Source organism: Aquarana catesbeiana, linkage group LG02 (assembly GCF_042186555.1).
Source record: "Aquarana catesbeiana isolate 2022-GZ linkage group LG02, ASM4218655v1, whole genome shotgun sequence".
NCBI classification, from domain to species: domain Eukaryota; kingdom Metazoa; phylum Chordata; class Amphibia; order Anura; family Ranidae; genus Aquarana; species Aquarana catesbeiana.
The window spans coordinates 95413477-95438951 of NC_133325.1; the positions used below are offsets into that span (position 1 = coordinate 95413477).

The window sequence follows — 25475 nt, forward strand, 5'->3', positions numbered from 1 at the left end:
GGGGGTTATCTGATGCGGGGAGGGGCCGCCAAGGGACCCCAGAAGACGAGGATCGGGGCCACTCTGTGCAAAACGAACTGCACAGTGGAGGTATGTATGACATGTTTGTTATTTAAAAAAAAAATACCTTTAGTATCACTTTAACTAAATATGAGGGTTGCTAAATACAATATTGGTTTAATACTTTTTATATTCATGACTATATTTATGGAAAATAAGCTCATAGTGGAAAATGTTTGGTAGGGGGCACAGTGGCCTTGTTTTTTCATTATAGAAAATCAAAGCTTTTTTCTTTACAATGTAAATGAACACAGGGAGAGTTGAGCATGTAATCAAATTCAGAATACATTTCCTTTACCGTAAATGAAATTGTGCAACCACAAAGATCCAAGGTGACAGGTAGAAGAACACAATTTTACTTAATGCTTGTTTCCATTTACACGCAATTTGTGATTCATACTTTACATGAAAGTGTCTGAAAGAAGTACTAACTTACCCATAGCAGCCAGAGTCTCTATTTTTATTTACTTTCTTTAAAGGCTAAGTTCACCTTTTCCAGGAAATAGCCTATGCAGTCAGGGAGCCCCAGTAGGTATTAAAAAACTGAGCAGCTTTGTGAAATATTCAATAAATACCTGTAGGCCAATGGGACCCTTCCAAAATCTCCCAGTTAGCAACCCCCACAACTGCCTTATTGCTATGGCATAAAAAAAAAAAAAAAAAAATTTCTCTCACTCCCAGCATTACAGTACCAAGAACCAATGGTTTTCACATGCTAGCAATAAGGCAGGACACGGAGGTTGCTCACTGGGAGTTTTTCAGACAGACTTCAGGGGGGGGGGCAAATGGCCTAGATATATGATGGAATTACCCCTTCTTAGCCAGCCTATTGAAAAAAGGGAGCCCTGTTGTTTTGGCTGGATGTCTTTTGACTCACGTGACGCGCTCCAGTGCGATCTGTCATTACAGCAGGTCACATACAGTTGTACACAATGAAAGGCTTTGATTCATGCCTTTCATTGTGTACTATTGCGATGAGTTCTGTGATTGGTCACAGTGATCACATTGTACAGACAATCAGAGTCCATCTGTACCATGTGATTAGCTGGGGCCAATTACAGCTAATCACAATAGTAAACACTGAATGAATAGTTTTCATTTAGAAAAAATGGTTACTTATAACTGTAAAATTCAAAATGATAAGAAATCATAGTGTGTAAAAAAAATATATATATCCTGATCACCTCCCCAGAGTAGTACAGTGTTTCTATGGTAACACTGTATTGCTCTGGTCACTCTATATAAAGAAGAAAAAAAATCTAAAAAAAAAAGAAAATACATTTTATTAAAAGAAAATAAAAAAAATGAAAACTATTTTTATTATTTTATTTGTTTACATGCTGTCACCAGTCAGTGTCCCTGATCACTGTCACACAAGTTATATGATCATGCTGTACTGCACTGGTGACAGTATGTTAAAAATTTTTTAAAAATTGAGAAAACAAACTTTTTTTTTAATTTCTTTTTTTTCCAAAAACTTGTGACAAAAATGTACAACTTCAAAAAACCATGCCTCTTACTAAATACCTTGGACTGTCTACTTTCCAAAAAGGGGTAATTTGGGGGATAGGTTGTCAGTACATTAGATTGATTTATATATATATATATACGTATATATATATATACCATAGTTTGTGGACTCTAACTTTCTTACAGACTAAATAATATACACTGATTTGGGTTATTTTCACCAAAGAAATGTAGCAGTATACATTTTGGACCAAACTTACGAAGGAAGATTATTTATTTGCAAAATAAAGAGGAAAAAACTTAAAAAAAAAAAATATTTTCCTTTATTTAGCAAAAAACAAAAAACCCAGTGGTTATTAAATACCACAGAAAGAAAGCTCTACAAAATAATGGTAAAAGTGTAACATGGGTACAGTGTTGCATGACCGCGCAGTTGTCATTCAAAGCGTGACAGCAGTGAGAGCTGAAAATTAGCCTGTGTAGGAAGGGGGTAAAAGTGTCCGGTATTGAAGTGGTTAATGACCATTTTACATAGCTACACATTTTTTTTTAATTTCTACTGAGGCTCCTTGACTGCATAGGATATATTTTAGAAAAGGTGAACCTAGCCTTTAAGCCGACCATACAATTTTGGCTAACTCCTGCTGAATTGGCTGAAATTGGAGGCCGAGGTATCGCTGCAAGCACCACCCTGGCTTGATATATGTTGTTTAAAAAAATTATTGAACAAACAGTGACTTCATGCTATCAATGGGAGACAGTGTTCAGGTGTTACAGAGGAGCTCCAGCCCCCTGCCAACAAATTAAAAGCCAGCAGCTACAAATACTGCAGCTTCTGACTTTTGCTATTAGGGCACTTACCTGTCCAGGAATTACGCGGTGTCCTCACCCAAACCGATTCTTGAATCGGCTCTCTGGTGCTGGCGCCGCCATCTTGGGTAAGGTAAACCGACAGTGAAGCCTTATGGCTTCACAGCCGGTTTCCTACTGCGCATGTGCGAATCGCGCTGCGCTTTCTCACTCGGCCAGCTGCAGCGAGGGGACGAACTTAAAGCCAGGTACCTGCCCCATACCCCCCCACCCCACACATAAGGTGCCAAATGTGGCACCAGAGGGGGGGAGAAGGCAGACAAGCAGAGCTTCCCCTTTTGGGTGGAGCTCCTCTTTAAGGCAGCTGTGGGTGCTGAGTCTGCCTCAATACAATAGACAAGATTTCTCAATCCATGCTGTTAGGCGTAGATGTGAAAATTGATACATTTCTCCTGGGGAAAGATGAACAAAATAAATCTATTACAGTGTAATTTACATTCAGTATCTCTAATGTGCTTGATAATAAAGCATCAATAGACTACTGTTTCTTTTTTTCATATTAGATAGGAGCTCAGAATGATTGCGCCTGTATTTTCATTGTGTGCATAAAACTTTTTAACACACAAGATGAATATTTTAACACTGGAAGAAAAATATCATTTCAAAGTGTGAGTGTGATTTTAGCAGTCTCTGAATAATTCAGTGAAAGCCATCCATTCTGATAGATTTCATTGCTTGCCTTGCAGGTCAGACTACAGCCGCATGTCGTCTACAAGCAGTGAGTATATTGTGTGTGAATATGGATAAAATAGAAGCAATCAGAAACACTTTTTTATCACATTTGTTTTATACATCATTTGTTCTATTCATTTGTATCCACATGCATTAGGCATTTCCTGCCTAAAAACTCAGTAAAGTAGATACATGAGAACATCTAAAACCAAAACTCTTTTATTCAGATGTTTATTCCATTTTATATCTAGATTTTTTGAGGAGTTAGAAGCTCTGTTAGGTTTTTATTGTTGTCTGTATCCCTATTAGGGAAATATATGTTCTCTATAGAAAATCAACCTAGAGCAGTGATGGTGAACCTTGGCACCCCAGATGTTTTGGAACTACATTTCCCATGATGCTCAACTACACTGCAGAGTGCATGAGGATCATGGGAAATGTAGTTCCAAAACATCTGGGGTGCCAAGGTTCGCCATCACTGACCTAGAGAATATAATAAACAACAGTAAAGTGATGCAAATAATATCAACATCAATAAATAAAACCACCAATATAGTGGAAAAATAACACAATGTTCAGTATAAATCAAGCAAACAGTGATATTATTGAAATGAAAGTCTACTCCCAAAAGAATGTTTCAGGGCTCCAATAGGGGGCTGATGTAGAATCTTGTGTAAAAATGAAATGCCACAATTTCATGTGTTTTAGTCCCAAACCACCACAGACATAGATACACTATATTGTCAAAAGTATTGGGACGCCTGCCTTTACGCGCACATGAACTTTAATGGCATCCCAGTCTTAGTCCGTAGGGTTCAATATTGAGTTTAACAACCCTTTGCAGCTATAACAGCTTCAACTCTTCTGGGAAGGCTGTCCACAAGGTTTAGGAGTGTGTCTATGGGAATTTTTGACCATTCTTCCAGAAGCGCATTTGTGAGGTCAGGAACTGATGTTGGACAAGAAGGCCTGGCTCGCAGTCTCTGCTTTAATCCATCCCAAAGGTGTTCTATCAGGTTGAGGTAAGACCAGATAAGTTCCTCAACCTCAAACTCGCTCATCCATGTCTTTATGGACCTTGCTTTGTGCACTGGTCCAAATCATTTGGTGGAGGGGGTTATGGTGTGGAGTTGTTTTTCAGGGGTTGGGCTTGGCCCTTTAGTTCCAGTGAAGACTTTTTGGACAATTTTATGCTCCCAACTTTGTGGGAACAGTTTGGAATGGCCTCTTCCTGTTTCAACATGACTGAGCATTAGTGCACAAAGCACGGTCCATAAAGACATGGATGAACGAGTTTGGGGTGGAGAAACTTGACTGGCCTGTGCAGAGTCCTGACCTCAACCCGATAGAACACCTTTGGGATGTATTAGAGCAGAGACTGTGAGCCAGACCTTCTCGTCCACATCAGTGCCTGACCTCACAAATGCGCTTCTGGAAGAATGGTCAAACATTCCCATAGACACACTCCTAACCATGTGGACAGCTTTCCCAGAAGAGTTGAAGCTTATATAGCTGTAAAGGGTGGACCAACTCAATATTGAACCCTACGGACTAAGACGCCATTAAAGTTCATATGCCTGTAAAGGCAGGTGTCCCAATACTTTTGACAATATAGTATATATGAATAACCTTACCGGATAACCAGGATCTCCAGGTATATGAGATCACTAGCGCAGGATACACTAAACGCGAATCACACCAGAGTATGGTATCAAACTTCACACCCACTAAGTCCTCTGCTAGCTGTCCAGAAAGCACAATTCTCTGCAGTAAGATTGAGCGGAAAATACAAAGGACCATAGTGTAATATTGCTAAAAACACCATTTTATTTCATGCAAATATACTCACAATCATCCCAGGGTTACAAAAGCTCAAAAACACCACACTGCGGTACACCAGCAGGTGTCATGATCTCATACACCACTAGCCCATCCCTTCGCATTTTGTCTAAACAGTAAAACCTTGGTTTGAGAGTAACTTGTTTTGAGAGCGTTTTGCAAGACACACAAAATTTTTTAATACATTTTGACTTGATATACAAGCGATGTTTTTGATATAAGAGTAGTGTCATGTCACAACGGAGTATAAAAGAGAAGAGAGGAGCCTCCAAGTATAGTAATATGGTTACATTTAATGAAGTTACAACATTTAGCAACTCACATGGTTGATGATTAAAAGAGGCACATCTAAGTATGCCGGCATCCGGGGTACAGCTGTCCACATAGAACATCCTCCTCACCGCCATTAACATCATCCCTTCCACTCTGCACTCCACGAGCGGTTCAAGCCAGGTTTTCAGATAGGGGTAGTTTTCCTGGTCACGATTGCAGACTTATGCCATGTATACACGGTCGGACATTGATCGGACATTCCGACAACAAAATCCTGGATTTATTTCCGACGGATGTTGGCTCAAACTTGTCTTGCATACACACGGTCACACAAATGTTGTCGGAAATTCCGAACGTCAAGAACGCGGTGGCGTACAACACGAGCCGACGAGCCGAGAAAAATGAAGTTCAATAGCCAGTGCGGCTCTTCTGCTTGATTCCGAGCATGCGTGGAATTTTGTGCGTTGGAATTGTGTACACACGATCGGAAATTTCCGACAACGGATCGTCGGAAAATTTGAGAACCAGCTCTCAAATTTTTGTTGTTATCGGAAATTCCGACAACAAATGTCCGATGGAGCCTACACACGGTCGGAATTTCTGACAACAAGCTCCCATCGAACATTTGTTGTCGGAAAATCCGACCGTGTGTTTGCAGCATGACAGCGGTGAGAGCTGGTGGTGCGGGAGATGATCTATGTGGACAGCTTTACCCCGGATGCCTGTGCCATATGCCTATCTTAATCATCAACCACGTGAGTTGCTAAATGTTGTACCTTCATTAAATGTAACCATATTGCTACACTTAGCAACAAAAAGGAAAAATCTCGCCCTGGGACTTCACATGAAGTGGGCACCGCTAAGCCAATAAAAGTAACAGTAAATACAGTATATATTTATTCATTAAAAGTAATACATGCATTAATATAATTTTCTCTGATGATATTAATGCATGTATTACTTTTACTGAATAAATATATACTGTATTTACTGTTGTTACTTTTATTGGCTTAGCGGTGCCCACCTCATGTAAAGTCCCAGGACGAGCCAATCAGCGGGTCTGACGGTCCGATGTCCGCCGGCCACTCGCGATCGTTCCAGAGAGAGGCAGAACGGTGATCTGCCTATGTATGGCGAGATTTTTCCTTTTTGTTGCATTTTTTAGGGATGGAGGTGTATCACTGGTGACACCAGACCTTTCTCTTTTTTCTATATTGCTACACTTAGAGGCGCCTCTCTTCTCTTTTATACTCTGTAGCTCCTCCTGGATTTTGCTTCTAATCCCCTTGTGGAGGCTTTCATTTGTGGATGGACATTTCATGGTTACACAACCTATCACATGGCTATAATCTTTTTATATAGACTATAAACGGAAGGACTTATGAATAAATGGTTGTGGAACAAATCATCTAAGTTTACATTATTTCTTATGGGGAAATTCGCTTTGATATAAGAGTGCTTTGGATTACAAGCATGTTTCTGGAACGAATTATGCTTGCAATCCAAGGTTTTACTGTACAAGGGACATCCCCAGGGAACATAAAGACATGGTGGTTTTAATTATCGATGTTGATGTTATTTGCATTACTTTACTGTATGTTTTCATTGGTTCCAGTGAAGGGAACTCTTAAGGCGTCAGCATATGAAGATTTTTCTGGACAATTTCATGCTCCCAACTTTGTGCTAAGAAGTCTTGCTAAGAGGTTTTGCGACCTCTTTTTGTATAGTATTTAGTTTTTTCCTATATCTGGAACATAGTGTGCATCACTACCCTTTAGAGAATATGCCTAGGCCTTTGTCTTAGTGACCACTGTCACCAACACTAAATCTGGAGAAAATCGAAAGTTTTGAGTTGCCACCAGAACAGGAATAGGGGCAGATCTTCCAATGGGCACGTTTTGTTTTTAGTGACAACTGTCTAAGAGGACTGTTCCCTAATTTAGGAGGGATTTCCAAATGGCGCAAAAAACAAACAAACAGAGCTTTTAACTATTACCCACTCTATTGAGAATGAAAAAAAAATTAGATATACCAGTACTTTAAGGTCTGGTGAACACATGACATTGACCAACCTTGATCACCCTTGTATACAAGCCCAGATGCTATCCATAGTTTGGGATTTAGCTTTGCTCATACAAACAATAAGATGCTTGTTTTTGTTTTATTCTTTCACCAAGCATACGTTTAGGCCCAGTGATCTGTGAATGGTGTCAATGACTAATTCTCCACCCATGGAAGAAAAGAGTGGGTCTTTCCCAATACATGAGTGTCTATCATATGTTCTCATTAGGTGGACCTCTGTTTTAGATCAAAAGGTTAAAATCATGGCTTGTGTTTTAACACGATAGTCAGTAAGCAGAAGGCTCTTTTGACCTAGCACATGACATTACCCAGAATTCCCTATTGCAGATGAACCATTATAATCCCTGTTTTGTATAAGTAGTAAAGCAGGCCTTGTGTTTTCACTTGCTAATTCCTATTATGGTCTGTGAGTTAATGAGTGAAGATAGACAAATCTGCTTATGGAGAAATTAAAATTTAAAAAATAAATGCCACTTAAATAGATTCTTACTTCTATATCCAGTCGGAAAACCTGACTTATGGCTTAGTGCTTTAAGCAGCGAGCCACATGTGTGATCTCAGACGGATGGGCAGTAGCAGTGGAAGGGATAGACTGTCACGTGTATGAACCGTGCATACGCTTGTGATGTGGCTATTGCTGATTCCAGAAGTAATGTTTTTCTCATTTATGTCTTACAACACTGTTAAAACAGTAAATGATTGAATGTGTCCAGATTTGGCGTAGCTATTAAAGCTGAACTGCAGGAAAAAAGCTAAATTCTCTTTTAAAATACATATACATGAACCGTTTTACCTGCCAAATGATTTGAAACTATGTGTTCAACTAATTGAGTCATTCAGGTACTTCTGCCAGGCAGCTACTGTAGGATGTGACCTCAGTTTTCTCTGCAGCAGTTAAGAAATACACCCAGACCAACCTGTCTGTGATTGGACAATAAAGGAACAGCAGCTCATTAATCAGGCCATCACCTTTGCTCCTCTGTTCTGTAAGCATGTGTGCAGTGTTAAGCCTCATACACATGATCAGACTTTGTTCAAACTTTCCCGTGGATTTTTGTACAAAGGGCGTTGACCGTAAACTAATTAAGCATACGCACGGCAGGACTTTTTCGGCAACAAACTCGAACGTAGTGACGTTTCAACGCACTGATGACACTTCAAAAAGAGGACGTTCAATTCTCCGGCGCCACCCTTTGGTCAACTTCTGTATTGTTGTCTGATCTTTTGCATTGGTTCTGAGCATGCATGTTTGTAGTTTGTACAAAAGTCCGATGGTTTTGTGTACACACAATCGGACTTTGCTCCATCGGACTTTTGTTGCCGGAAAGTTTGTCTGTTCGCACTGCCAACAAAAGTCCAATGAAAACCGGAAAAGTTTGTCCAATAGAGCGTACACACGGTCGGATGTTGCCTTAAAACAGCTAATTTGCATGTTTGTTGTCAAAAAGTCCGATCGTGTGTACGGGCCTTAAGACTAACAACACTGTGCAGAACGATAGAGTTTTACCTGGAGTTAGGGTTTAACCACTTCCCATCCACACTATAGCGGAAAGATGGCTACAGCACGGTCGTTCAGTTCTGGGAGGGCATCTGTAGATGTCCTCCCAGAACCCTGCCCCCTGCTCACCTCCTGCAGCGCACATTGGGCATGCTCTGTGACCGCTGTGTCCTTCGGACAGCTTATCCCAAATGGGGGAAAAGGGCCAATCACAGCAGCCCTTTACCATGTGATCAGCTGTGTCCAATCACAGCTGATCACATGTAAACAGACTTGCCGGTTATCATCAGTCCTTTGCTCCCACACTGTGTCTGGGAGTAAAGGAGAGCTGTTAACTGGCAAGCCTGTCAGCACATCATTTACACTGATCATCCGTGCCCTGATTATTGGTGCAACCTCAACAATGCCCCCTATCAGTGCCCATCAGTGCCGCCTATCAGTACCTCCTAAAAATATGGGAAATGCTAGCGCACAGCATTTTTATATAGCAAACATACACTACATGGGAGATAGGTCGAAAAGAGTCCATGGCAGGAAATAAGGGAAATACAACATCCATGGAAAAGGGATGAAAAGTCTTAATGATGATGAAGCCGGCAAGTGCTGTGTTGTTCCGGGTTGGCTGGGAGGAACTAGCTTGAAGAGCAGCATCCGTAGGCTTGTGACATCACCGGGGTGGAAGGGAGGAACCAAAGCACGTTTTAGAGCATGCGCAATTCACGTTTGGAGCATGCACGCTCCTTTCTCAAGTGATACAGAAGAGGGAAAACTGCCCATCAAGTATACAGTTAGAAGTCTCTGTCCTAGTTGGAGAAAAATTGTTTTACTTCCCGTTACATTGACACAACAGAAAGTGAGGAAAATCTCTCCAACAACGGCATAACAGTAAAAAAAAAAAAAAAACACTGTCAATAATTAAAAAAATGTTTTGGCTTGAATTTCACTTTAACCACTTGCCGACCGCCTAACGTACTTGTACTGCGGCAGGTCGGCTCTATTGCGCAAAATGAAGTACCTGTACGTCATTTCGTGTAAAGGACACTGGGGAGGCGCGATCAGCGCTGATTGGACAGAGGGAGAGCCAATCAGCGGGTCTGACGGTCCGATGTACGCCGGCCACTCGCAATCGTTCCAGAGAGAGGCAGAACGGCGATCTGCCTATGTAAATAAGGCAGATTGCCGTTCTGACAGGAAAGAAGACAGAGATCGGTGTTCCTGCTAAGCAGGAACACCGATCTCTGTCTTCACCTAGTCAGACCACCCCCCACACAGCAAGCACCAGATAGGCACACAGTTAATCCTTTGATCGCCCCTGATGTTTACCCCTTCTCAACCAGTGTCATTAGTACAGTAACAGTGCATATGTTTAGCACTGATCACTGTAATAATGTCACTGGTTCCCAAAAAAGTGTCAGTTAGGTGTCCGATTTGTCCGCTGCAATGTCGCAGTCCCGCTAAAAATTGCCGCCATTACTAGTAAAAAATAAATAAATAAAAATGCCATAAAAACATCCCATAATTTGTAGGTGCGATAATTTTTGCGCAAACCAATCAATATGCGCTTATTGGTATTATTTTTTTTTACAAAAATATGTAGGAGAATACATATTAGCCTAAGTTAATGAAGAAATTTGATTTTTTTTTAATGAATGTGTTTTATAGCAGAAAGTAAAAAATATTGTTTTTTTCTAAATTGTCGCTCTTTTTTCTTTATAGCGAAAAAAATTAAAAACCGCAGAGGTGATCAAATATCACCAAAAGAAAGCTGTATTTGTGGGGAAAAAAGGACACAAATTTTATATGGGTACAGCGTCACACGACCGCACAATTGTCAGTTAAAGCAACGCAGTTCCGTATCGCAAAAAATGGCCTGGTCATTAAGGGGTAAAACCTTTCCGGGGCTGAAGTGGTTAAAGAAAAACTATTTGTAATGCAAATACATGTAAATGTGCAAGGTAAAAATAGTGCAGACATGTACAGTTGCAAAACTACGTGTCCTGTGGCCTTTCCAGAAGGTTCCCAGTTGTTGCGAAATCCTCCAGCCCCTCTACTTAGCCCCATCCATAGAGTAAGATATAACCCCCACCCCTGCAGGTCTTAATTTGCTTCCTTTGACAGCTGTGGCATCCCATGCTGTCTTCAGCCCGAAACCGTAAAAATCAAATGCCGAGCTGCCCGTACCTGTGCGCTAAAGTTCCATACACTTGGGGTGGTTACTGTATTGAGGAAACTAGTGGCATTGGGGACGTTGTCCTGTAAGGATACCAGGTTTATTCAGCCATGTTTGTCTAGTGGGATTTGTTCTAGCTTCTCTGAAGATGTATGATCAATTATCTAGAATGCCTTCAGCTGACAGGAAAAAAGTGGAACAATGAGCTCATGGAGTCTGCCCGGACTTGTAGACCCATTCTGATCAGCCACTTAGTGGGCATCCTGGTAACTTCTCCTTCGGACATTTCTATCCAGTTGCAGGTGGGGGTTGGAGAGAAAGTCACTGCATCTTTCCAAGCGTTTATATTAATTTGTTATTATTATTATTATACAGGATTTATATAGCGCCAACAGTTTGCGCAGCGCTTTACAACGTGAGGGCAGACAGTACACTTATAATACAAATCAATACAGGAGAAGTCAGAGGGCCCTGCTCATTAGAGCTTACAATCTAGAAGGGAGGGTCAAGTGGAAACAAAAGGTAATAACTGTGGGGTGAGCTGATGGAGAAACTGAAAAAACAGTTGTTGTTAGGTGTGGGTAGGGCTAGGCTTCTCTGAAGAGAAGGGTTTTCAGGGATCGTCTAAAACAGTGGTTCTCAACCACTCTAATGCCGTGACCCCTTGATAAAATTTCCCAAGTTGTGGGGACCCCTAACAGTAAAATTATTTTAGTAGCCTGGGTTGCCAGAACCCAAGGCAAGACAAGTAATTTGCGCCCCTAACCCACGGACATTTAGTGGTCCCGAGTCCCTTCTACTCGTATAGTATTAAAACCTCTTATGGTACATTTTAGGATGTACCACTCTTTCTCTTTGTTCTCCTTGCTTTCCCTTTTAGCTCTCTATCCTAATTTCTTGTTTTTTTTTCCCCATCCCTCTCTCTAGCCATCTTTCTTGTTCTTTCTCTTATTCTTTCTCTCCATTTTTCTTTGTTCCTCACCCTCTTTTTCTCTCCCTTCCATGTATTCTCTATTTGTATTCCTTGGTGGGGAGTGGGGGGAATGGGATGAGTGGCATTGCTGGCGTGGAGTTGGGATGAGTGGCAGTTCTGGTGTGGGGTGGGATCAGTGGCAATGCTGGGGGGAGTTCTGATCAAACAACTTGGGTGCTCTTGATCAAGGTCATCTGCTGATCTGAGAACTGGAGTGGGAACTTTTAATGGCAACTCTAATCACAGGTAGTGTTACTCAATATGTCTCCGGCTTCACTGTGTCTCCAGCTCTGTGGTGTCTCGCAGCAGTGACACCTATGCCGAAATCAGGAGATAGGGTCTCCTCCAGCCCCTCCCACTTCAAATTCCTCACCAGTCAGCTGACCTCTAGTCTCTGCCACCCCACCCATGCCGTGAACTAAATGGGTGGCTGTGAAGAGGCTGAGTGGGCGGCCACGGGCTCTAGGAACAGCCCAGCTGGGCAGCCACAGGCTCCAGAGAGAGCCCTGCTGGGCGGCCACGAAAAGGTTGGGAGAGTAGCGTGGGCTTCAGGAACAGCCCAGGATTTGGTGACCCCTGGCTAATCGTCATTTGACCCCCGAGGGGGTCCCGACCCCCAGTTTGAGAACCACTGGTCTAAAAGCTAATAGAGTAGGAGATAAGCGGACAGATTGGGGTAGGGCATTCTATAGGATTGGAGAGGCTTTGGAAAAGTCCTGGAGGCGAGCATGGGAGGAGGTGATGAGGGAGCTAGAGAGCAGAAGGTCTTGAGAGGAACGAAGAGAATGAGTAGGTTGGTGTTTAGAGACTAGGCTAGTGATGTAGCTGGGGGCTTAATTGTTATGGTTATGTAATGTAATGGTTAACACCTCAACTGGCACCTCAGGCAACACATGTTAAATGAACTTCTCATAAAATATAGATAAACATCGTTTTGAATGCTTTCTCCCTGTTCCTGGAGGTGAATGAAATAATAGGTAAAATATGGAACATACGGTTCTATGCCTGTTCCCTCATCCATTTCTTTAATTGAAGTACTATCGGGTTCTGTTTTTCATTGTGCTTGTTGCCTGTGGGAAAGATGTGTTATTTCCACCATCAGTGCAGTTGGAGCGAATTACATATTTAATGACAGGGAGCAGACAGGGACTGAAGTATGTCACAATAGGTACAGAGAAGCAGAATTATGTTGCCAATACCAATTTTTATATGGCACCAAGTACAACAACTTTGTGATCTCTGAGTTGGAATCATGCCCTGCCACAATTATTGTCATATCCAAAAAGATGCATCGACACTTTGTTAAAGTGGCTTTCACCTTCCCCAGATAAAGTGTCCTGTCGGAGTCTCTGGCTTAAAACAGTTTGGTTCCAACTTCTTCCGATTCTGTGCGCTTGTGGGTGAGCTTAAGTGATTGAACCTCAGTTAAGAGATTTTGCATCTAAATCATTTTGGCCTATTAACTACTACTTGATCCTATATGCAGTTTTATCGCTTATCAGCCTATCAATTGTGCACCCCTGGAGTAATTACTCTCGAGATTTTTTTTTTCATATGGCTGTTATGTGTCCTAACTGTACTCAAATTCCCAGTGCCTACATGGACTGTTGTCCAAGTAGACTGTTATCTTTCCCTTGCTAGGGGAGCCTGTTTGTTACTTGAAAACTTTAATAAAAAGATTGAAATATAAATAAGTTTGGCCTTCTGGAGCTTGGAGTTATGCTTTATCAGCCTGCCCCTGATAAAAGACTTATGGGCAACCCAAATGTCAATAAATGTCTTCCATAACCAACGGGTATTAAAGAAGACTCTTATTGAGACGCTAATGCATCTAGATGAGTGGTTCTCAACCGCTCTAATGTCGTGACCCCCTTGATAAAATTTCCCAAGTTGTGGGGACCCCTAACAGTAAAATTATTTTAGTAGCATGGGTTGCCAGCACCCAAGGCAAGACAAGTAATTTGCGCCCCTAACCCACGGACATTTAGTGGTCCCGAGTCCCTTCTACTCGTATAGTATTAAAACCTCTTATGGTACATTTTAGGATGTACCACTCTTTCTCTTTGTTCTCCTTTTTTTTCCCTTTTATCTCTCTATCCTAATTTCTTGTTTTTTTCCCCATCCCTCTCTCTAGCCATCTTTCTTGTTCTTTCTCTTATTCTTTCTCTCCATTTTTCTTTGTTCCTCCCCCTCTTTTTCTCTCCCTTCCATGTATTCTCTATTTTTATTCCTTGGTGGGGAGTGGGGGGAATGGGATAAGTGGCATTGCTGGCGTGGAGTTGGGATGAGTAGAAGTTCTGGTGTGGGGTGGGATCAGTGGCAATGCTGGGGGGAGTTCTGATCAAACAACTTAGGTGCTCTTGATCAAGGTCATCTGCTGATCTGAGAACTGTAGTGGGAACTTTTAATGACAGCTCTAATCACAGGTAGAGTTACTCACTATGTCTCCGGCTTCACTGTGTCTCCAGCTCTGTGGTGTCTCGCAGCAGTGACACCTATGCCGAAATCAGGAGATAGGGTCTCCTCCAGCCCCTCCCACTTCACATTCCTCACCAGTCAGCTGACCTCTAGTCTGTGCCCCCCACCCATGCTGTGAACTGAATGGGTGGCCACAGGCTCCAGAGAGAGCCCTGCTGGGTGGCCGCGTAAAGGTTGGGAGAGTGGCGTGGGCTTCAGGAACAGCCCAGGATTTGGTGACCCCTGGCAAATCGTCATTTGACCCCCAGGTTGAGATCCACTTATCTAGATGGAGTGTGCTAAGGGGAGCAGGAATTCAAGAGAGACTGGGGCATGATCAGAGATTGTGATGTTGCCAATGGATATTGTAGCAAAGACAGGTAAGACTGGCCATACACTTATTCAAATTCATCGGTTTCAGCAGAAACCAGCCAAATTTTCGATCAGTTTGTGGCTGCTCAACAGAAGTCGATGGTAAACATTGGACGATCAGCAGCTGGAGCCGCTGATCAATGTATTCTGAGAGCAGTAGGAGCTGCAATGTCCCGGCAGGGGGATTCCTCCATCTACCATCGAGCTGTCCCCCGCCAGCTGTACACCCAGAACTGAGCCATCAAAGACCACTGATCACTCAGTTCTTGGGTCCGCGCTGGCACAGAGCGGGGACTGTCAACGACTTTGTGCTCTGCCCTTCCAGAGCTTACTGGAACGCCAGGCTAGCAAGGGGGTGGGAGCGACTGGCTCAGGCTCTCAGCGGTGCCGGTCAGGCATCTGGGCTGATCTCAACTTTATTGTCGGGATCCCTGTAGAGCCTGGACCGACTCTGTGACATCATAGGATGGCATAGGAGGGCTTTGGCAATACTTCTCCTTTAAAGTTGTGCTACTTAGCACGATTAGTAGCTGCTGCTTCTGTTAGAGCATAGTAAATACCCCTCCTTATATTTAGTTTTATGCACATCATTGTACTATAATGATAGGGTATTAACCATAGGCGTGCGCACAGGGTGTGCCCAGGCACACCCTAATTGCCTTGTGTGCTGCATATCCCCCCCTGTTTTGACCACTGATATTTCATCCCCCCCAAAAAATGTTACACAAGCCCAAAAATTTGGGGAAAAGAAAATTAACTAAATTACACTGTCCACTGCCCTACTGACACCATCAGTACATATACACATGCATATGTATTTAAGCTTTGGGGTGCACACCCTAATGCAAGAGGCTGCGCACACCTATGGTATTAACATAGAAAACATGCACAACAACATTTATTTTAATTGAATATATAAGACCAGGAAAAAGAAAATACTAGAGAAATGAAAATAAAGCTAAAGGGGTTTTGCTTCTGTTTTTTCAACCAAGGTTGGCCAATGATAATCAGTACTAGCTGAAGGCTTTTGCCAGGTTCTTTCTTTTAAATCAGGAAAATAATACACTGAATTTGATTTGTGGATATGGTCACCCAAATAGCTCCAGTTTTCATGAATGAATGCTGCGTGCAACAGTTTCATTTTACTCTAGTGTTGCTCTTCCTATGTTCAAGGAATGCCTTTTGGATTCTTCCTATTGTGTGGCCTGTAGCTATGTAAGAGTTGCTGACCAGTGTAGTAATGTTCTATCTCTCTGTGGTTTATGTCTGGCCTGAAATGAATGGGGATGGTTGAGGCACATGTAGCTTGAAGTTGGCAGGCTGCGTTCAGTGATGCTACTACTGTGCTGACTGTTATGTTTTTCAACAGTAGGAATTATCTTAGTTCTTCCTCATCAAATCGTTTGTCAGGATTAAAGAGTGTTGCAGTTTTCTACAAAAGCCAGGCTGGCAAAGACAAAAGAGTTTAATTCCGGGAAGCTGCAAGCTGATCTTTGTAAGTGTCTATTCTGCTCACTGACTGAAGCTAAATGCACTGAAACAATGAAAATTCCTCTCATTCGGAGGTATTACAGGCTTAAGCTGCCAAGAGACATAAGATACACAGGCATAATCCAACCACATAATGATTTTATTTTTGGTGCACAAACGTGTATGCAAGCATGCATGCTCATGCCACATGCTCATACTGTGTAGACATCTGCAGCACCCAAATTATCTAAGGAAAACAATGAGATGTCACCAGCTCTCCGCTGCAAACATTTACACTCATTTATTAGTACAATGTCACATTAGTCAAATAAGCAAACGTTTTGGGCAGCGCAAAGGTCCCTTCCTCAAGGTGACAGTGACAATGCAATGAAACATGTATACGGTATCTCACAAAAGTGAGTACACCCCTCACATTTTTGTAAATATTTTATTATATCTTTTCATGTGACAACACTGAAGAAACGACACTTTTCTACAATGTAAAGTAGTGAGTGTACAGCTTGTATAACAGTGTAAATTTTCTGCCCCCTCAAAATAACTCAACACACAGCCAATAATGTCTAAACAAAAGTGAGTACACCCCTAAGTGAAAATGTCCATATTGGGCCCAAAATGTCAATATTTTATGTGGCCACCATTATTTTCCAGCACTGCCTTAACCCTCATGGGCATGGAGTTCACCAGAGCTTCACAGGTTGCCACTGGAGTCCTCTTCCACTCCTCCATGACGACATCACGGAGCTGGTGGATGTTAGAGACCTTGTGCTCCTCTACCTTTTGTTTGAGGATGCCCCACAGATGCTCAATAGGGTTTAGGTCTGGAGACATGCTTGGCCAGTCCATCACCTTTACCCTCAGCTTCTTTAGCAAGACAGTGGTCATCTTGGAGGTGTGTTTTGGGTCCTTATCATGTTGGAATACTGTCATGTGGCCCAGTCTTTGAAGGGAGGGGATCATGCTCTGCTTCAGTATGTCACACTACATGTTGGCATTCATGGTTCCCTCAAAGAACTGTAGATCCCCAGTGCCGGCAGCACTCATTCAGCCCCAGACCATGACACTCCCACCACCATGCACTGTATATACAGTGCCTTGAAAAAGTATTCATACCCCTTGAAATTTTCCACATTTTGTCACGTTACAACCAAAAACGTAAATTTATTGAGATTTTATATGATAGACCAACACAAAATGGTACATAATTATGAAGTGGAAGGAAAATAATAAATTGTTTTCAACATTTTTTAAAATAAACATCTGAAAAGTGTGGCATGCATTTGTATTCAGCCCCCTTTACGCTGATACCCCAAACTAAAATCTAGTGGAATGGATTGCCTTCAGAAGCCACCTAATTTCTAAATAGTCAACCTGTGTGTAATTTAATCTCAGTATAAATACAGCTGTTCTGTGAAGGCCTCAGAGGTTTGTTAGAGAACCTTAGTAAACAAACAGCATCATGAAGGCCAGGGGACACACCAGACAGGTCAGGGATAAAGTTGTGAAGAAGTTTAAAGCAGGGTTAGGTTATAAAAAAAATATCCCAAGCTTTGAACATCTCACAGAGCACTGTTTAATCCATCATGTGAAAATGGAAAGAGTATGGCACAACTGCAAACCTACCAAGACTAGGCCGGGCAAGGAGAGCATTAATCAGAGAAGCAGCCAAGAGACCCATGGTAACTCTGGAGGAGCTGCAGAGATCCTCAGGTGGGAGAATCTGTCTACAGGGCAACTATTAGTTGTGCACTCCACAAAGCTGGCCTTTATGGAAGAGTGGCAAGAAGAAAGCCATTGTTGAAAGAAAGCCACAAGAAGTCCCGTTTGCAGTTTGCGAGAAGCCATGTCTGGTCAGATGAGACCAAAATTTTACTTTTTGGCCTAAAAAGCAAAATGCTATGTGTGGCGGAAAACTGACACTGCACATAACCCTGAACACACCATCCCCACCATGAAACATGATGGTGGCAGCATTATGTTGTGGGGATGCTTTCTTCAGCAGGGACAGGGAAGCTGGTCAGAGTTGATGGGAAGATGGATGGAGCCAAATACAGGGCAATCTTAGAAGAAAACTTGTTAGGGTCTGCAAAAGACTTGAGACTGGGGCGGAGGTTCACCTTCCAGCTGGACAACGGCCCTAAACATACAGCCAGAGCTACAATGGAATGGTTTAGATCAAAGCATATTCATTATTATTATTATTATTGTTATACAGGATTTATATAGCACCAACAGTTTGTGCAGCACTTTACAACATGGGGGCACACAGTACAGTTACAATACAATTCAATACAGGAGGGATCAGAGGGCACTGCTCGTTAGAGCTTACAATCTAGAAATATTCATGTGTTAGAATTGCCCAGTCAAAGTCCAGACCTAAATCCAATTGAGAATCTTTGGCAAGACTTGAAAATTGCTGTTCACAGATGCTCTCCATCCAGTCTGACAGAGCTTGAGTTTCTAGAAGTGCAAAGCTTGTAGAGACGTACTCAAAAAGACTTGCAGCTGTAATTGCAGCAAAAGGTGGTTCTACAAAGTATTTACTCAGGGGGGTTTAATACAAATGCACGCCACACTTTTCACATATTTAGTTATAAAAATGTTGAATACCATTGATCATTTTCCTTCCACTTCACAATTATGTGCCACTTGGTGTTGGTCTATCACATAAAATCCCAATAAAATACATTTACGTTTTTTGGTTGTAACATGACAAAATGTGGAAAATGTCAAGGGGTATGAATATTTTCTCAAGGCACTGTACATTTGAGCATGCAGAACAAAACTCTCACTCCCAGTGATGTCATAATGACATAACCCTGTCTTTAAAAAAAAGCTGAAATGCTATGCAGAAAGAATTACGTATATACAGAGAAATATTCAATACAAACAACCTCAAAACCTGGAAATACCATGTGGGTGGTCAAAAATTTGGCAGTGGCAGTGTTGTTGCCTAGCAACATTCTTTCAGCTTAGTACCTACCCATCAGTTGTAATAGTACAGGAAATCCCACCAAACTGGTGAACATATGTGCAAAAACATTTGTGACATCACAATGTCTTTGTGGTCTGCTAAAAATTGGTAACAATTGCCAATGTCCAAAAACTCCTGTGTTAGTGCCTCTCACATGGAGAACATATGACATGCAATCAGTGGGAAATGAAGGAAGGAAAAAAGACCAAAATGAATACAAAACAAAATGACATAGTTAGGTTAAAAAAATACAGTAGTTCATCTAGTTTAATCAATAGACATAACAAACAAGGTAAATCTCTTTCCTTCAGACATAAAGAGTGCCCCCTTGTCTTCTGTAATGACCTGAAAGTGAATAACTCTATACTAAGTTCTCTATATGGACCACCTACTGTATGTAGAGTAAGAAGTCCTATCCCTACTCAATCTCCTCTTCTCAGAGAGAGAATAAATTCAGTTCAGCTAATCTTTCCTCATAACGCCTCATATCAGTTCGGTTGTCCTTCTCTGCACATTCTCCAATTCCCCAATATCCTTTTTGTGAACTGGTGCCCAAAACTGAACTGCATATTCCAGATGAGGTCTTACTAATGATTTGTATAGGGGCAAATGGTGTCTCTCTTTCTTTGGAGTCTTTACCTCTTCCAATACAAGAAATTATTTTGCTAGATACTGCAGTTTGCAATTGCATACTTTTATTAAGTTGATGATCTACCAGATCGAAATTTGGGCTGCTGATCTGGCTGAATTTCAATCCGTGTGTACCCACCTTAACTTACACATTAAGTCATGTAGCTATAGCAGTTGAGAGGCTCCCACCAACCAACAGGATAAGTACATTAGCAGATCACCTTGGCAGATGAGGCGGGCTCATCTGAGGTGCAGAATCTAAGCACCAACCAGTATTCATCAGAGCTCCTGATGGTGAACATGGGTTTTGCTGCATGTTAGTACCAGGTCATGGTCCTCAGGATCAACCCACCCAGGGTCCAGTAGAAAATATAGAAAGTAGGAGTGAAGAAGAAGCATAGTCAGTAAACAAGCCACAGGTCGGTAACAAGTGATTGCAGGTTGGGATTAAGCAGAAGCATAGTTGAGAAACAAGCCAAGGGTCAGTAACATGTGGTAGCAAAGATATGGATGGCAGCATGAGTGACAAAAGTGAGATATTGGCTGAAGAGAGCACAATAATCTGGCAAACAGGAAGTGCAAAGATAGGGCCAACATAGGAAGTTAATGGGAGGAGCAAAGAGTTCCAAGTTCAAGGGAAACAAGTTTCAAGGCAGGATCATTCAAGGAATTGTCCACTGACCTGTTCAGCATCCCACGTGGCTCAGCAAGAAGAGACATCACCAGACACAGCAGAGGTTGCAGGTGCAGACCTGGGTCCTGACACCGTGTGTGGGGAACTGTGTGTGTGTGTATATACTATATCTACAGTCACTCTTTTGTCTAAGTTTTGCTTACTTCCTCATAAAAAGAAAACAGATTTGTTTGACAACTTCAGCCTTTTATGAGTCCAATATTTTTTTTCTAGCAAAAACACTTCTATATGTTATTTTATTAGGCTCTCAAGTATCTTTTCGACTATAGAAGTTAAAGTGGTTGTAAATCCTTTTAAAAAAAACTCAAAAAAAAAAAAAAAACCTACAAGACAAAGGCATAATGAGCTAGTATGCATAAGCATACTAGCTCATTATGAATTACTTACCTGAGATCAAAGCCCCCGCAGCGGACCTCGTTCACCGCTCGGGCAGCCGACATCTCTCTGGGGGGCTACTTCCGGGTATCGCGGCTCCGCCGCTGTGATTTGCCGAAGCCGCGATGGCATCACTCCCACGCATGCACGCAGGGGCCGCCGGTAACGGCACAGTACAACTGAAGCAATGGCACGTACGTGCCATTACTTCAGTTTGCTTAAGTGCGCATGTGCCGATGACGTCGGCACATGCAAATACAAGGATATCTCCTAAACCGTGCAGGTTTAGGAGATATCCAGTGTAGCTACAGATAAGCCTAATTATAGGCTTGCCTGTAGTATAAAGTGGTTGTAAAGGGTTTACAACCACTTTAAACTAACTGGTCTGTAATTACTTAGTAAAGACTTTGATCCCTTTTTAAATATAAGCAATACATTGGCTTTACGTCAATCCAGTGGTACCACCCCAGTCATTAAAGAGTCTCTAAAAATTAGAAACAACGGCTTTGAAATACCAAACCTCAAATGTCTGAGAACCCTTGGGTGTAAGCCATCTGGTCCAGGTGCTTTTTTTACTTTTATGTTGTCTAAATTTCTTTGGACCATATAAATTTTGAACCTTTGTGGTTCATGTCAGTACTATACCCAGGCCCGGACTGGCCATAGGGCACATCAGACGTTTGTTCCAGGCTGCATGTCATAAGAAGAGCGGCCTGTTGATGAACAGTTCGCACAGCGGTTGATAAGGAGCGACCATGGCCTGGACAGGGCTAACACAGACCGCGGCTGCCGCTCATCTCCTGCTATGCGGCCATGCCTAAATCAAACTAGGATGTGCATAAAAAAGGCGGATTAGAAGCACCTGCAGGCGACAGACACCTCCCGGGCCAGCCGCTGGAGATATACTTGCACGCGAGGGATAACGGCAGCCTCTCTCCTAACACCGGCTGGCACACGGTGACAGCTGCACAGAGAGGAAGGTGAGTGCACTGAACTGATCCAGTGTGTGTTACAGCCAAAGTCCTGCTCTGTAGCGGTGGGGAAAGGAAGTGGATTTGGGCAGTCTCTGTGCTGGACTGAGGCTGTCTCTGTGCTGGTCTGGGGCTGTCACTTTGCTGGTCTGGGGCTGTTACTTTGCTGGTCTGGGGCTGTCTCTTTGCTGGTCTGGGGCTGTCACTTTGCTGGTCTGGGGCTGTCACTTTGCTGGTCTGGGGCTGTTACTTTGCTGGTCTGGGGCTGTCTCTTTGCTGGTCTGGGGCTGTCACTTAGCTGGTTTGGGGCTGTCACTTTGCTTGTTTGGGGCTGTCACTTTCCTGGTCTGGGGCTGTATCTTTCCTGGTCTGGGGCTGTATCTTTCCTGGTCTGGGGCTGTCTCTTTGCTGGTCTGGGAATGTCTCTTTGCTGGAATGGGAATGTCTCTTTGCTGGACTGGGGATGTCTCTTTGCTGGTCTGAGGCTCTCTCTTTGCTGGACTGAGGCTCTCTCTTTGCTGGACTGAGGCTCTTTCTTTACTGGTCTGAGGCTCTCTCTTTACTGGTCTGAGGCTCTCTCGTTGCTGGACTGAGGCTCTCTCGTTGCTGGACTGAGGCTCTCTCGTTGCTGGACTGAGGCTCTCTCTTTGCTGGACTGAGGCTCTCTCTTTGCTGGACTGGGGATGCCTCTTTGCTGGTCTGAGGCTGTCTCTTTGCTGGTCTGAGACTGTCTCTGCTGGTCTGAGGCTGTCTCTTTGCTGGTCTGGGGATGTCTCTTTGCTGGTCTGTGGCTGTCTCTTTGCTGGTCTGAGGCTGTCTCTTTGCTGGACTGGGGATGTCTCTTTGCTGGTCTGAGGCCTCTTTGCTGGTCTGGGGATGTCTCTTTGATGGTCTGAGGTTGTCTCTTTGCTGGACTGGGGGTTTCTCTTTGCTGGTCTGGGGATGTCTCTTTGCTGGTCTGAGGCTGTATCTTTGCTGGACTAGGGATGTCTCTTTGATGGCCTGAGGCTGTCTCTTTGCTGGACTGGTGATGTCACTTTGATGATCTGTGGCTGTCTCTTTGCTGGTCTGAGGCTGTCTCTTTGCTGGACTGGGGCTGTCTTTGCTTGTCTGTCTCTTTGCTGGTCTGAGGCTGTCTCCTTGCTGGACTGGGGATGTCTCTTTGCTGGACTGGGGATATCTCTTTGCTGGTCTGGGCCGGTGTTTTTGCTGGCTTGATGCTGTCTCTTTGCTGGACTGGGGTTGTCTCTTTGCTGGTCTGAGGCTGTCTCTTTGCTGGACTCAGGATGTCTCTTTGCTGGACTGAGGCTGTCTCTTTGCTGGACTGAGGCTGTCTCTTTGCTGGACTGAGGCTGTCTCTTTGCTGGACTGAGGCTGTCTCTTTGCTGGACTGAGGCTGTATCCTTGCTGGACTGGGGCTGTCTCTTTGCTGGATTGGAGATGTCTCTTAGGTGGATTGGGGATGTCTCTTTGCCAGGTTGGGATGCCTCTTTGCTATATGGGAACGACTCTTTGCTGGATTGGGATGTCTCTCAGATCCTGTCACTGCCCACCCGTGCAAACGCCCCCCCCCCCCCAGGGATTGTCTAAAATACCCGGGCCTATTATTTGTCCCAGTCCGGACCTGACTTTACCCATTATTGACTTGAGCTCCCCCATTTTCCTTTGCATACTCAAAGCTGAAGAAGGAATTTCGTAAGTTTGCCTCTTTGTTCCCAGCACCAACTCTAAATTATCTTGAAAAAGGCCAACATGCTCAAAACTGACTTTTATAATATTACTATATTTGAAAAACTTTGGAGGTTTGTCCTACTTTATTTTGCAACCTGACATTCATTTACATATTTTTAGCCTTGATTTCCTTTTTAAATATTCTGTTACATTCTTTGTAATCTCTAGGAGATGATAGTGTTCTTTCATTTTTATATTTTTTAAATGCTCTTTTCCTATTACTTACAGCAATTTTAATTTGAGATGTGAGCCAGGTTTTGTTTTTAGCCTTCTACACTTATTGCCTGTGGAAATATATTTTGCAGTGTGTTTGCATATAGTCAATTTCAAGCATACCCATTTCTGTACTGTATTCTTTAATGAAAATATTCCACCCCAGTCTAAATCTTGGAGAGCATCCCTCAGCCTTGGAAAATTTGCTCTCTTAAAATTAAGTTTTTTTTATCTCTCCAGTCTGTGCTTGTTTTTTTTACAGCTAACATTAAATAAAATCATATTCTGGCCACTGCTACCCAGATGCTTTTTATATGAACATTAGTAATGAGCTCCAAAATGCTTGAGATTACCAGGTCCAGCAGAACATCATTTCGAGTTGGGACAAAATAAAGTATATATATATGTATGGGCATCATAAACAAATAAAATGTCCTGAACTAGACATTCTTTTTTTTTTCTCTAGAGCAGTAGTCTCCAACTGCAGCCCCTTGCCTCTCTCTATCCAGCCCTTGGGACACTACTCCTCTCACAGATACACAGATACAAGACACTATTCTGCCAACTGACACCAGCAATGAAGCACAATATCTCCCACTGACACCAATAATGGGGCACTATTCCTCCAATGATACCAACGATGGAACACTATTCCTCCCAATGATACCAACGATGGAACACTATTCCTCCCAATGATACCAACGATGGAACACTATTCCTGCCACTGATACTAATGATAGGGTATTATTCCTCCCAATAATGGGGCATTATTCCTCCCCTCCCAATGATACCAATAAAAGGGCACTGTTCCTTCCAATGATGTGGCACTATTCCTCCCAATGATACCAATGATGGGGCACTTCTTCTCCCCCTAATAGCAAATGTGGCAATGTTTACTCCCACTGATGTCAAACAAATTTCCACTACCATTGCCCAAAATCCGGCCTCCCTAAAGTCTGAAGGACAATAAACTGGCCCTTTGTTTAGAAAGTTTGGAGACCCCTGCTCTAGAAGAAAAGTCATGTTTCTTCCCTTCACAGTCAAGGAACAACACTGGAGTGGGCAAAAAAGTGAATGATCACTGTGATAGACAATCACAGGCAATCACGGCGATTATGTGATCAGGATCTGGTTCTCCTGGGTCCCGATTGTTAGTACAAGACCTGGGGTTGTCACTGTCTGATCTCAAATGAACATGCTTCCAGCACAAACAGACCATATCCTGGACGCCGCATATACAGTATCTCACAAAAGTGAGTACACCCCTCACATTTTTGTAAATATTTTATTATATCTTTTCATGTGACAACACTGAAGAAATTACACTTTGCTACAATGTAAAGTAGTGAGTGTACAGCTTGTATAACAGTGTAAATTTGCTGTCCCCTCAAAATAACTCAACACACAGCCATTAATGTCTAAACTGCTGGCAGCAAAAGTGAGTACACCCCTAAGTGAAAATGTCCAAATTGGGCCCAATTAGCCATTTGCTATCCCCGGTATCATGTGACTTGTTAGTGTTACAAGATCTCAGGTGTGAATGGAGAACAGGTGTGTTAAATTTGGTGTTATCGCTCTCACTCTCTCATACTGGTCACTAGAAGTTCAACATGGTACCTCATGTTGAACCTCGGGACAGGTTCCACTCAGAACAGGTCTCACC

At 42.8% G+C, this 25475-nt stretch overlaps 1 protein-coding gene across 2 annotated transcripts in view; it reads left to right on the forward strand.

Moving 5' to 3' along the window:
- The window catches only part of FAM124A (family with sequence similarity 124 member A), a 109872-nt gene that overhangs the window by 40911 nt on the left and 43486 nt on the right, over positions 1 to 25475 (forward strand). Inside the window, exon 2 of one of the 2 annotated variants that reach the window (XM_073613235.1) lies at positions 3087 to 3118. The exons of the other annotated variant lie outside the window; for it this stretch is intronic. Within the exon in view, the coding sequence (XP_073469336.1) occupies positions 3087 to 3118 (32 nt within the window). The remainder of the gene's footprint in view (positions 1 to 3086; positions 3119 to 25475) is intronic. 2 annotated transcript variants of the gene reach the window in all.